This window comes from Podarcis melisellensis (assembly GCF_964234715.1).
Source record: "Podarcis melisellensis genome assembly, chromosome: 13".
NCBI lineage: Eukaryota > Metazoa > Chordata > Lepidosauria > Squamata > Lacertidae > Podarcis > Podarcis melisellensis.
In genome coordinates this window covers 54,360,280-54,373,892 of record NC_138545.1, presented here as the reverse complement: position 1 = coordinate 54,373,892, position 13,613 = coordinate 54,360,280, and the positions used below count along the sequence as shown (strand labels likewise).

The 13,613-nt window shown below is 49.8% G+C and overlaps 1 protein-coding gene across 4 annotated transcripts in view; it reads left to right on the top strand.

The window, feature by feature from the left end:
- SSH1 (slingshot protein phosphatase 1) overlaps positions 1–8,701 on the top strand; it is a 39,765-nt gene extending 31,064 nt beyond the window's left edge. For all 4 annotated transcript variants that reach the window (XM_081884580.1, XM_081884582.1, XM_081884581.1 and 1 more), the window contains 4 exons: positions 281–427; positions 1,693–1,893; positions 2,682–3,273; positions 7,331–8,701. In XM_081884580.1, coding sequence (XP_081740706.1) covers positions 281–427; positions 1,693–1,893; positions 2,682–3,273; positions 7,331–8,590 — 2,200 coding nt within the window. In that variant the 3' untranslated portion in view covers positions 8,591–8,701. The remainder of the gene's footprint in view (positions 1–280; positions 428–1,692; positions 1,894–2,681; positions 3,274–7,330) is intronic.
- The last annotated feature ends 4,912 nt before the right edge of the window (positions 8,702–13,613 follow it).

Below are 13,613 nucleotides of genomic sequence, written 5' to 3'. Positions count from 1 at the left end.
GTTATAAAAGGAATAGTTTGTGTTTGCCCTTTGCTGCTCTGACCTGGCATGTTAGTTGTTCAGCCAGTGCTATTGACCATACCAAGAATCACTGTTCAGCCCAATTCCGGTTTTCCAGCATCTGGCTATCTCCATATGGGCAGCAGTCAATAGAAGGGCCAAGAGGTCATCATTTGGGTAATCTTGAGCGGGTGGGATTGTAAGTCCAAGTGGTGCTAGTGCAGGAGACATTTCAGCTGTTTTGCACAAACATTGTCTTGATCTGTTCCTATGTTTGCAGCGTTGACTACATCTTAAACGTCACAAGGGAGATTGACAATTTTTTCCCTGGCTTGTTTGCGTACCACAACATCAGGGTCTATGATGAAGAGACCACCGACCTCCTTGCCCACTGGAATGAGGCCTACCATTTCATCAACAAAGCCAAGTAAGCTGATGCACAGAAGGGACACTTTTTCCGCATGCCGTGTTCTGGGGCATGAGGGAAGCCCTCTTCTGGATGCTGGGAGAGCCTCACTGTGGTGCGTACAGCCCAGGGCTCTGCCTCCAAACAGAAGGGCAGCTTCACCAGCAAAGTTTACAAGAAAGGCAGGATGGCAGCAGTCATGCCCAGGCAGCTCCATGTCCCTGGTGTCCTGCTGGTGAAAATAAAGGTTCCCTTGCTATCTGTTTTCACTGATGATACTTAGCGTTCATATGGCACAAAGGAACCTTCAATGGTCTCAGTAATCCTTCCAACAGCCTTGAAAGGCAGGTCAGCAGTCTTCCTCCTGTGTTGCACCCAGCAGAGCCAGTGTTTTCCTGGGGAGTCCCTCAGCCACTAGGCTGCACCAGCCCAGAGAGAGCCACCAGCTGGCCTGTCCCCTAAATCACTGGTGTTGGTGTCTTGACAAAAATTGTATAAGCTAACTGTTTATTTATTGTATTTATAATCTGCCCTTCTCCTAAGTTGGGATTCAGGGTGGCTTACAACATTTAAAAACATCATTATAAAATACAAAGGAAAACAAACTAGTTAAAAACCAAGTTATCAGAACACATTTAGAGCCAGCAGTTGAACTACAGTTTGCCTTGACAGCTGCCCAGCGATCAGCATTGTTTGCACCTTAGTTTCCAGAGGCCGTTTTGAGCAGGAAGCTCTCGGCCTGCCAATGGAAAGAGGGAGCCCATATAGCCTCTCAGGAGGAAATCCTTCAATATGGGAGCAGCCCCAGATAAGGCTCTCTCTCATGTCACCACCAGCCATGCCTCTGATGTGGACGGGGCTATTTGTTGTGTTCTGCATAGCGCCTTATGACCCTCTGCTTCATTCATTCTCACACTTGCCCTGAAGAGTGTGTTTGCATTATCCTTATATACAGATGTGGAGCTGAGTTGGAGAGAGATGGTTCTGCCTTAACACTCTCCCTCTCCCAACCAGTACATAAGTGGGCTGGGATATGAGTTCAGAGCTCTTACTCGCTCACAGAGGCTTTGTGGCCATTGCTATTATGAGCACCTGTGCTGTGCTACCAGGCAGCCAAAGCTACTATACCCATGCCCTAAATAAATGCTTGTTTGTTGACAAATCAAAGAGGTGCTTGGAATCTTGATTCACAAAAGCTTTCAAGTGTCCCAGTTTGTGCTGCAGAACCAAGAATGGTTGTTTCCCCCAGCTGCCAATCTCCCTCCTTCCCTCCCTCCCCTCTACAGGAAAAACCGCTCCAAGTGTCTAGTCCATTGCAAAATGGGTGTGAGTCGCTCTGCCTCCACCGTCATAGCGTACGCCATGAAGGAATTTGGCTGGCCCCTGGAGAAGGCATACAATTACGTCAAGCAGAAGCGCAGCATCGCTAGACCCAATGCTGGCTTCATGAGGCAGCTCCTGGAGTACGAGGGCATTCTGGATGCCAGGTAGGGCGCTGGTGCTTGGGAGGGAAAGGGGAGGGAGCAAGGTAAGCATTGGCCCCATTGCTCTTCTGTCTGAAGTGGTGGAGCTCAGGACAGATCCACACATTCAGAAGAAGGAGGTGCTCATACGCCTCAGACTCAGTGCACCTCTTCTTGTCTTGCCTTTGTCTTTTCTTAACTCTAAAATGGAAAAAAACCAACAGCCATACAAATTACTTTAAAAGAAGAGAAAAGAAAAGGCAGGTGATGAAGTCTTCATGGGCTGCCAGTCTGCTCTGAGCCTGACTCAAGGTTTTATTCATACATTAATTCATTCTCATTTTGGGCATTGGTACCCTGCTCACCAAAAAGGCTGTCAGAGGCTTCCATCCGTTAAAACAAGACAGTCGCTGCCCCACAGGCTTGCAAACTAAAAAAAAGGAAAGAAATAAGAACGAAATATAACACACAAGGGGAAAGGGACAGGGAGGGAAATCAAACTTAGGCACCCATTCCTAAACAGTTGTTCTTATAATGACCAGCTTGCAAATGCAGAGGGTGCCTGATGTTGTTGGACATTTCAGCAAAGTTTGATGGACTGAGCCCTGCTGCTTGCTGTCTCTCCCACTGAGGCAGTCCTATGGAATGGCTGCCCCCAGGTGACAGCTGAGAGAGAGGAGGCCTGGTGAGGAACTTTGAGAAACACATGATTAATTTATTTTCTCTCTCTCTCTCTCTCTCTCTCTCTCTCTCTCTCTCTCTCTCTCTCTCTCTCCCCCCCCCTCCCCCAACCCGGCTGCCTTGCCCCATAGCAAACAGCGTCATAACAAGCTATGGAAGCAACAGCCTGAGGACAGCCTCCCCCAGAACTTGGGCAGCTCTGGTGGGCCAAGTGACTATCTGCTTGACAGTCTGGATGTTGACCTGGATGCTCCTTGCCAGCCCAGCTGTGCAGACCCCCGCACAAGCCAGGAGGCCGTGGGCTTCCACTACTGTTTCAGGCGCCTTTCTGACTCCTTGCCTGTGAACAGAGAGTCACTTTTCCAGCTGGAGGACCTGGAGAGGGACTTTCTCCTGGAGGAGGAGGAGGAGGAGGAGGCAGATTTGGCAGCAACAGAGCTGCCCTTCTTGGGGTTTGTTGATGAGCCTCCAGTGGAAAGGCTGAAGAGCGTGGAGAGAGCAGAGGTCTCTGGGGAGAAAACTGTGGGGGGGAATCCTGAGGTCAGCCTCCTGAAGGCCGGAGCTGTACCCAGGCTTGCTGTCCCGGAAGAAGGAGACCCTGCAGAGGAGAAGCTCATTGAGCGCTGGAAGCGTCACTCATCTGCGCAGGAGGAGGAGAGCCGGTGGAACTGTGAGAACCTGAACAACAACAACAGCAAGAGGAGCTGCCCTGAGGATTTTGAGGTGTGTGTTGGACTGAACTGTGGAGCTCAGTTGAGCACATCAGAGTGTTTGGTTGTGTGTATGACTGACACACACACACACACACACACACACACACACACACACACGGATATTGTTGCATGCCTTGGCATGACCAAAGGCAGATCATGGTAGTTGCTCTTGTTTGGAGTCCTTCAGGAGGTCATTTCATACTTTGTTGTCCCCCAAAGCAGGATCTTCAGGGATGCATCATGTGATGGAATATCCCTCCCTGAACTGTGCTTTCCTTTCTGGGGTGTAAGTAGCCCTCTTTCCATAGGGGACACAGGCAGCCTGGGAGGGTTGGGTGAGGCCCAACTATTAATATATAGCAGAAGAGAACATGTAAGCTGTCTCCGGGAAAGTTCACACGGAGAAATAGCAGTAGGAGTATGCTTTTCTTTTCTTAAAAAGAGAATAATAGAGTTGTAGAGTTGGAAGGGACCTAATGGCCTGTCTAGTCCAGCATCCTGTTCTCACAGTGGCCAACGAGAGTCCTGTGGGAAACCAGAGAGCAGTATTTGAGTGCAAGAGCAGTCTCCTCTGACATGGTTTCCAGTGACTGGTATGCAGAAGCAGAGCAGAGCCATCCTGGTTGGGAGCCATTGATATCCCTCTCCTCCATGAATGTATTTACAGTGGTACCTCGGGTTGAGAACTTAATTTGTTCTGGAGGTCCGTTCTTAACCTGAAACGGTTCTTGACCTGAAGACCATTTTAGCTAATGGGGCCTCCCGCTGCCGCCATGCGATTTCTGTTCTCATCCTGAAGCAAAGTTCTTAACCCGAGGTACTATGTCTGGGTTAGCGGAGTCTGTAACCTGAAGCGTCTGTAACCCGAGGTACTACTGTAATCCTCTTCTAAAGCAACCCAAGTTGGTGGCCATCTCTACCTCTGGAGGGAGGAGTTCAGATATGCGCTTTGAGTGACTGCTTCCCTCAGGCAGTTCAAGACTTTCCCAGTCGGCCTTCTCAGTCAGAAGCATCCTGCCTGGCCCCTCAAGCTCACCCCTTTTTTCCCTGCCCAAGCCAGGTGCAGGAGGAGGCCAGCAGCTGAGGAAATCTCCCACAATGCTGACAAAGGCTGCTATTTCTGTGGTGGCTGCTTCAATGAGGAAGCTCTCTGTGGCTTTGTCTGGCGGGAAGGAGGAAATCCTGACTCACAGGGAGGAAGCTGGGTGCTCTGACACTGGTTTTCTCCACCACTGTGAGTGGCGTGTGCCAGCCAAGAGGTCCCTTGGACTGTTGTCATCCGTTATTTTTAAAAGAGCAAGTTTCTCTTCATTTCTGCAGCTCCTTCTAGCACACTTAAAAACCAGAGAGGGACAGTAGGGGATTCGTTGTATTTTTGCCATCAGGGCAGAACTGAAAAATAGCTGCTTGCTGAGGTGGAGCTTGTGCTGTGAACCTGGTTCTCCTGAGTCATCCTCTCCCCAGAGGACCCCCAGTAGTGGTGCTGTGTCACCAAGGTTCCCCCCGCTTCTGGGCTGGGTTGGATGCATTAAACCAAGCCTTCAGACCATGGAAAAATGGTGTTTATAATTCTCTCCTAACTTCCATAGCACCTCTAATTTTTGCTAAGTGGTTTACATCTTCAGTTGCATTTGCCTCCCAGGAAGGTGTGCTGGCATTATTCCTGCTGCATTAAGGGAGTCTAAGAGAGCCTGGTAGACCAGATCTATGTCATGATTCCAAGGCAGAGATGAGGCTTGAACCCCTCTGGGCCACCACACTCCAGGTCCCAAGAAACTCTCCTCCCGGCCACAGCAGCTCCTTGTGAATTTGGCTTCCCTGGTTCTGGAAGTTTCACTTTGACATGCAGAAAGGGGCAGAAGTCCTGTAAGTTCCCCCACCTCAGTGGAACCACCCACCTGCCATCATCAGACGTTATAGTGACATATGGGGATAACTGACAGGTGGGTTGTCCTGCCCACCTGCCAGAGTTGGCCCTTGGGGCCCATGCAGAATTGAACTCCCTGCATATCAACTGATGGGCAGGGGCTTCGGTCCCTTTCCATACCCTTCACTTGGTCTGCCCCCATGCCTGGCATCATGTGTTGTGGGCATGGCTTCAGGAAAGCAGCCTGGTGGCTTACAGGCCAAGGGTCTCTCATTCCTGGCAAAGTGTGTCCATGCACTTTGGGCTCCTAGATGGAAATGCCACCCAGTTTTGTCCTTAACGGAAGAACAGCCCCACTGAATCCAGCCAGGGTCCCCAAGGACAGCTCCACGGTGCCCTTTCAGGAGACTGCGCTGCCAAGCCTAGTGGTAGGAGGCACAGGCCACCTCTAGCCTAGTCTGTTTCCGAGAGCAGCCAGCCAGATTGACATCAGAAGTGTGAGCCACAGCCCTCCCTTGTTCTGATTCTGACTACACATTAGGAAGAACATTCTGAGTGTAAGAGGACAATGGAATGTCTCCCTCTGAAGGCGGTGGACCCTCCTTTGTTGGAGGCTTTTAAGCAGAGGCTGGATGGCAATCCGTCAGGAATTCTTTAGGTGTGATTCCGGCAATGTAGGGGGTTGGACTAGAAGAGCCTTGTGGTCCCTTCTAACTCTACAGTTCTATGATTCCACCCCCACCCCCAAGCACCTGGTAATTCAGAGACACAGTGCCTTAGGACACAAAAGGTTCCAATTACCTAGTAAGTAAAAGGGAAAGGGTAAAGGACCCCTGGATGGTTAAGTCCAGTCAAAGGTGACTATGGGGTGCTGCGCTCACCTTGCTTTCAGGCTGAAGGAGCCGGCGTTTGTCCACAGACAGCTTTCCGGGTCATGTGGCCAGCATGACTAAACTGCTTCTGGCACAACGAACACTGAGACGGAAGCCAGAGCGCATTGAAATGCATTTCCGCTGCAGCCGTACCTATTTATCTACTTGCACTGGTGTGCTTTTGAACTGCTAGGTTGGCAGGAGCTGGGGCAGAGCAATGGGAGCTCACTCTGTCACAGGGATTTAAACCATCGACCTTCTGATTGGCAAGCCCAAGAGGCTCAGTAGTTTAGACCACAGTGCCACCCACGTTTCCTAACCAGTTGGGCAAAGTCTTTTAAAAATTATTTTTAATACAAGTATTTATAAAAAGTGCAGACAACGTGTAGCATCATAACAGACTTTTGTCCGGTGCAGGAAAGTGGTGAGGAAGACTGCTTCTTCTAAAGCAGTCCAAAACCAACATTTGTGTTTTTCCCTTAGAACTTCTGTGGATTTGATGGACTGATTAAAGCTCATATACTTGATTGGCTAAGCTCTAGCCCTGATGTGCTGGCAGACCTGCTAAACAGCCACTGATAGACCTTCATTCATTCACAATTCATAATTTTATTTCTGTGCCACTATTCTGTGTTCAAAGTGGCTTACAACCAAGAAAATAGGAACACATCTCACAAGCAGTCACCACAAGAACAATTTCATAATAGCATAATAGAACAACAATGCATTAGGAAATATAACAAAAGCACAATATAACAAAAGCACTGTAAATCTAACACAGTTGCACTAACCACATTACATCTCCTGGCAAGAGCAAAAACAACAAGGGAGCTTGGCAGTTTTACTTTGGTCCCAGAAACACCCCTCCAATTACCTTATTTATTGCATTGCTCTCCCACCTTTTTCTCCACAGAGCTCAAGGTGGCGCACATGGTTTTCCCTTTCCTTGTTTAATCCCACCCCCACCCCCGCCAAGGTGACAGGCTGTGACTAGCCCAGGCTCCCTTGGTGAGTTCATGGCCAAGTGAAGGTTGGAACTCTCCCAGGTCCTAGTCCGACACACAAACCACTGTTATTACTATTGCTATACTACACTGGCTCAGTCCCTCTCCTGCAGCATCAACTTGGGAGGCTTCCAGGGCAAGGAGTGGGGCAGCTGGAAGTGCCCCTGCCATGATGATGTGCCCAGGTCTGTGGAATGGTAGAGCTGGAAATAACCCCAAGGGCCATCTAGTTCAACCCCCGAAATGCAGGGATTGCAGGTTCTGCTTTCCCATTTTTGTTTCATGCCTGGCACCTCTTAACCTGGCCTCTTTTGTCCCCTTCAGCACGATGCCATCTTTGGGATCCTCAGCAAAGTGAAGCCTTCCTACAAGTCTTGCGCCGACTGCGTGTATGCCAGTGCTGGCGCCTCAGCCGACACTTTTGGGGAACCGTGTGAGCCCCTGCAGCTGGCCTCCCCCTCCGGCAGTTCCACGGTCTGCACACAGCCGCCGTTCCTCCTGCACAGGACACCCGCGTTTTTGGAGCAGGCATTCTGTGAGTCTCCCCCAAAAGAAATCCACACTGCAAAAAACATCAGCTTGCCTCCGCTACTAGCGGGGAGTGACTTGCAGAGCGCTGATCCCAGCAAACCTGCAGCCGGCTGGCCCTGCAGTGCTTCCGAGAAGCCCAGAGATGGCCCTAGGGCTCCAGCTGGCCTGAGAAACTCTCTCTGCGAGAGGAGTCCCGTCCTCAGCGATGGGATGAAAGAGGATTCCCTGCCAAAAAGGGACGCCCGGCAGACCAAGGACCTGAAGTACTTGCTCTTCAGCAAGGATTTGGAGAAGCCGACCACCAATAGCTACCTGATGCAGCATCAGGAGTCGCTCCTGCAGCTCCAGAAAGCGGGCTTGGTCCGGAAGCACACGAAGGAGCTGGAGCGCCTCAAGAGCCTGCCAGTGCCTGAAGCAGCTGCTCCTGGGAGGGAGGGACCTGGGGGCCCGGCAGACGCCAGCATTCCGGAAGAAACGCAGGAGCTGGAGGTGGCCCAGCAGGAGCAGCAGCCTCTTCCCATACCCAGGGGTATGAAAAATGACACTGAGAAGCTGCAGAAAAGCCCCCTGGTAAGCGGGGCGTCTCAGAAGACCTCCACGCCTCTCCTGTGCCGGACGGTGGACCACACAAGCAGCTTCACAAAGGACTTTCTCAAGACCGTCTGCTACACACCGTCGTCGTCCCGGAGCTCCAACCTGACGCGCAGCTCCAGCAGCGACAGCATCCACAGTGTGCGAGGGAAGCCGGGCTTGGTGAAGCAGCGGACCCAGGAGATTGAGACCAGGCTGCGGCTGGCCGGCCTGACGGTCTCCTCCCCGCTGAAGCGCTCCAACTCCCTGGCCAAGCTGGGCAGCCTCAACCTGTCCTCAGAGGACTTGGCGAGCGAGACGGACCTGTCCGGCCTGACGGACTCCAGGGAGACCAAGTCGAGCGAGTCCTCGGTGGTGCGCTGCCAGCCCGCCCTGAAGGCCACTGGAGAGCAAGCCACCTTGCCGCCGGCAGAAGCCGCTCTGGCAAAGTTGAAGGGCAGGCTGTGGATGGGGGAGAGCTGACACATATTTATGACCTTTGTTAAAAAGAACTTGTTCCTTTTATAGTTGTCTCTACTAAATGCAGTTTTATCATTTTGCGAAAAGATGATAAGGTTCTCTGCCCTCCCCCCAGTCCCTTCCCGTGTGATGCCACAAGTAGTGTGGGGAAAGGGGGAGACTTGACAGGGCTAGCAACCCAGTGGAAAAGGCGCTCGCAGCCTCCCGGCTCAGAAGGCGATGGTGGCATGTGTGACCTGGGCCTCTGCTTTCCCGGGGGGACGGGGGGCAGAGGGGCAGATCCTCTTCCCCTCCTGTGCTGAAAAAGCAACAACTCTTTCTTGCAAGGTTTCCCTGGCGGCTCAATTTGAGCACAATTTCCTAGTTCAAAGAGGCACTTGAGGTAAGAGCCTAAGAGGGAAACACCAAACATGCTACCTCCATTCTTCACGTATTTATACATGGGATTTTTATTTTAAAAACACACAAAAATCAATCTTGTTCCGAAATTGATGGTTCTCCTTTTGAACAGTTACAGTTCAGTCATTGTTGTTAACACCACTGCACAGATCCCCATTCCTGCCGACTTTGAGTTTATGTGCCCCGAGTGACGGTCTTTCTGGTCTGACTTTACTTGCCTGGCTGAAGGAATCTTGAGTTTCTCCTGGGATGTGGGATGATCATCCTGTGGCTCCTTGCCTTCTCTTGTCATGTGGCTTTGCTAAGACAATTCCATCAATGCTGTTTGGGACGGCAACCTGGAGCCCCTGTTAAAAACAGCAGTAGCTGAATACTGAGTTGTCAACCTTTTGAATTTGGAGCTTATCATAAAGCTATTGTGGCACAAGAAGGGGAAGCCTGCCCCCCCCCGATGTTGCCCTGCTCCTTCTGCCATCCCTGAAGAGGGTTGTAGTCCAGCAACACCTGGGGCCCACAGGGCCCATAACCCTGATGTCCTAAGGTTGCTGATCACACATGGAATAAAGGATTGGGTGGCAGTGGTTGGTTGGTTTTTCTACTGTTGACCTACGTTTGGAAATTGGGGAGAGTTTCTGTGGAATCGGGGTCTTTTTTGCTTTTGTCTTTTAATATTTTTGTAAAAATGAACTGTGTGCTTTGCTCAACTTGCAGCAGTCAGAAGGAAGCTGCATTTTGCCTCAGGAACAGATGGTGCTCCCTGCCAAGCTCCAGAGCTGTTTGTGGACTGGGGCAGCATCATCCTTTGTTTTATTGCCTGGGTGCCATGGGGGGGGGGTGAAGAAAAAAGACTTCTCGGCACTTTTCCCAGAGGTGTGTCTCACCAGTCACACAGGGGGTCAAAGGTTACTTGAATCTTGGTCTGCTGTTGCTGCTGGTCTTGCTGACCGAGGCCAGAGTGTCTTGGGGCTCAAGGGGAAGGCCTGTGCTGATTTCTGAGCACCACAAGGGAGGGGACTTGTGCAATAAGACCAGATGTGTGTGTGGGGGGGGTCCTCTCTGCAATATTCATTGTAATTCAAAGGTCCAGGAGGGATTGTTCTTGGAGCATCCTCCCCCGTGTGCACACCAGGGTTCTCCAGACTTAGTTGGAACCTTCTGGGATGGAGTGCCAAGAGCAGAGGAGAGGAACCCTTCCTTCCCCTGGGAACCCTCACTTGGAGCCTTCCCCACACACTGTTCTGGTCACAGGCCAGAGGTGAGTCTGGTGCAGGTCTTGGAGAACTTCTGAGGCCTCACACAGAGGTTCTCAAGCCAAGGGGAGGGGAGGACTCTTGGCATTTCACTCTTCCTATACACAGGTCTCGGGCCTGACAGAATATGGTCCATCCCAATCGCCAATCCAGGGCCAAAGGGGGGATTGCCTCATGTCCCAGTTGATGAGCAAGTGCTACTGAGAACCCAGAGTAGGGCTTGCCGCTTGCTGCTCTCCACATTTCATTAGGGCTGGTAAATATTTAGGATAGTCAGTGGGGTCACTCCTTGCGGCCCTTGGGACAGTTAAGAATAGTTGTGGAAGCCAGCATGCCAGCTCTTACCTTTTGGAGTCCACAGCAGAGCTTCCACGTGCATTGTGGGTATCTCCTACTCAGGTCATTGGGGCATCTTCCTTTGCCTGTTGACATGGTACAGATTTCTGCATTGCGAGGGGTTGGACTAGATGACCCTTGGGGTCCCTTCCAGCTCTACAATTCCACAATTCTGTTGCTGGCTTAGGGACACCTCAGAAAGAGATTCTTCTCCAGGTCTCCTTGTCAATCAAGCCTGCAAGCGTGAGATGGTCAGCACCGATTTCTGTACTCTAGCCTCTGGTGTGAGTGAAGCTTTGTGGTGGAAACTGAGCAGGCACAAATGGCAAGTCAGACAAGGTGCCAACTGTTGGAACCCTTTCTCTGCAAATGCTGTGAGCCAGAAGCCTTGCTCTTTGCTTGGAAGTATAAGCTTGGAACAGACAAAGCTGTTTTCTGTGTATTCGGATTATAAGTATTGTTCCACGTGGCTTTTCCTATCCAGGTACAAAGCAGATTGGCACAGGCCAGATGCCCAGCATTCACCCTTACCATGTTGGACCTGTTCCCCTGGAGCCCTTTGACCAGTGTTTCAGGGAGGAAGCCACAGGACTGCTTTGGAGGCCAAATTTGAATTTCAGAATCTTTTCATGAGCTGTACTCAACATATTAATTAGCAGTCCTCCCAGTTCTCAAAAACCCATGGGTGTGTCTCCTCCCGATACAGAGGTCCTTGCTTCTGGTTGTGTCTGGGTGGCCAGCAGGTTCCGTGCGGAGTGAATCTGTTGATTCATTAATTTTAGGGCTGGGGTGTTGATTTGTGCAACACTACTTTATGCCGACCATGTCAAAGTACTGTAGAAGACCTTTTCAGGGTTCAAGACTCTTGTAGTGTGTAGCATGAAATGCATTTTGTGTTTAGTGTTCCTTTTTCATTTTTGTCCACTGCTGAAAGTCATTTCATTGCCACACTTGCTTCTTGCAGAAGTCGCCACCCGTGGGATGATTCAGCTTTGTCTCCTGGCTTTTCTACCCAGTGTACTGTGTGACATCTGGTATCAAAAGGCGACTGCTACCCTCTTTCTTCTCCCCTCACTCACGTCTCAACGCCAACCCCCAAAAGCAGCCTGCCCCCATTTCTCTACAGCCCCAATCAGCTGTGAGTCAAGAAGGCAGCAGCCTCAGAAGGAGACCAACTGACCTCTCATACCCGTGCCCTGACCCCAGTTGGCTCACTGGCCACATACTTATTTGGATGAATTGCTGAGCCACCTTTGAACCATTTTCCCACAGTGATGTAGCCACAGACCAGGGCCCACAGCCTTTCTCAAGAACCACCAGATTTGCCGGTCATTGCTGGGGCAACTGTGCATTCCCTGTGCAGCTGGTGTTGCTCCTGGTGGAGCAGTGGGAGCTTGCCTTTCTGGTTGCTTAGCTTCCTCCCTCCTTTGATGTATGATGCATTTTGGCAACAGCAGGTGCTGGGAACCACCCTGCCATTCTAATGCTTATTTGCAATATAGAACTTAAAACTTGCAGCAATATACATTCTTGGAAGCCCTTAAGGCTGCCCGGTGGAGAATAAGAGCACAGCACAGCTTACCAATACACTTTTTAAACCAAACCTTAGCAGCCCTGCTGAAGAGTTCTATTTTGACTCATGAAAGGGGCTGCTGTCTCCTCCTCCTGTCCTGTTCCAGGGAGTTAATTGTTAAGAATTTAGTTCATGGCTGAAATAGTTCTTTATTGCATATGGAAGACTGCAATGTTTGCTTTTACCCTGGAAAAGTTCAACTGGGGGTACAACCTTGATTAGTATATCTCAGGTTGACATTGTCCTTTTTAAAAAAAAACACATGCAAAGGTCTTTAAGCCAATAGCAAGCATCTAGCCCATAGTGTACCATTTCAAAGATTATTATTATTTAAATCAGCAGGAGGTTGCTACCTTATTTAGATGCATGGCATGGTAGCTGGTGGTACTTCTTTTACTTTCTTTTTAAATTGAGTGCCTTGTGGATAGTTTACAAATACTGTGTATTTATGTGAAGTTCTTACTCTTCTTTGTCTTGGTACCTCTGATGTTCATGGTGCCCATAGAGCTCCGTCTATAATACTTTTAGTTGACATCATGCTTACATACCTGAAGTTACTTTCGTCATTTGGAATGGCTCGTTGACGTCCCATTTGCTACTTCAGAAATTGTCAACAGTGGTTTTGAGTTTTTAAAAAGAAAAAGCTCTTATACAAAGACCCTCTTTCCACACACACTGCACACTTGTTGGATTAATCTATGCAGCGCCAAAGGCAGGCAGGGACTCCACAAGGCATCTCCAAGACGGAAGGAATTTGTCCTCTCCACCAGGTGGATCTCCAGGAGCCTGTGCTCCCTGCCAACATGTGTCCCAGCCTAAAATCTGAAATGCACAAATGGAGACCTTTTAGTTCCTCCAGCTTATGCTCTTCCTGAACATTTTAAATGAGATGCCCCATTTTGATTCTTGTTTTTTCTTCTGTTTTGCAGTCCAAGTCAGCTTATCGTTTGTGTTGCCAATGTACATTGATGGGCTCACTAAAGCATAAATTGGAAGTCCATAGATGGAGCTGCTTCTTCGTAAAATCTTGGCTGGTCCAGATATTGACAGGCCCAGTTAGCACCCCACACTTGGTGCTCTACACCCACCACCAGACGTGGTAAAGGAGAGCAGAGCAAATGAAAGTGGGGTTTATGTTTTGAAGGGCAAAGAATGGCCATTACTAATAGAAAGGCACCTGCTCCATGACACTTCATAAGTTGCATCCAAGAGCTAAGCTCACCCCCCAAAACCTCAACTGTTCACTGTTAGCAAAGCCCATCACCATCTGAACTGGCCTTATCAATGTGTGAAATAATTCAAGCTGACAAATATGTTCCTGGTACAATGTACATCTTTTTTTTTATTCTAGGGTTGTTGTTTTTTATTTTAAAAAACCAAACCCACCTATGTACACTGTGTTGTGTGTGTGAGAATGTATGTATGTATGTATGACTACATTCACAGTAGGGGATGCAATATGCACTTT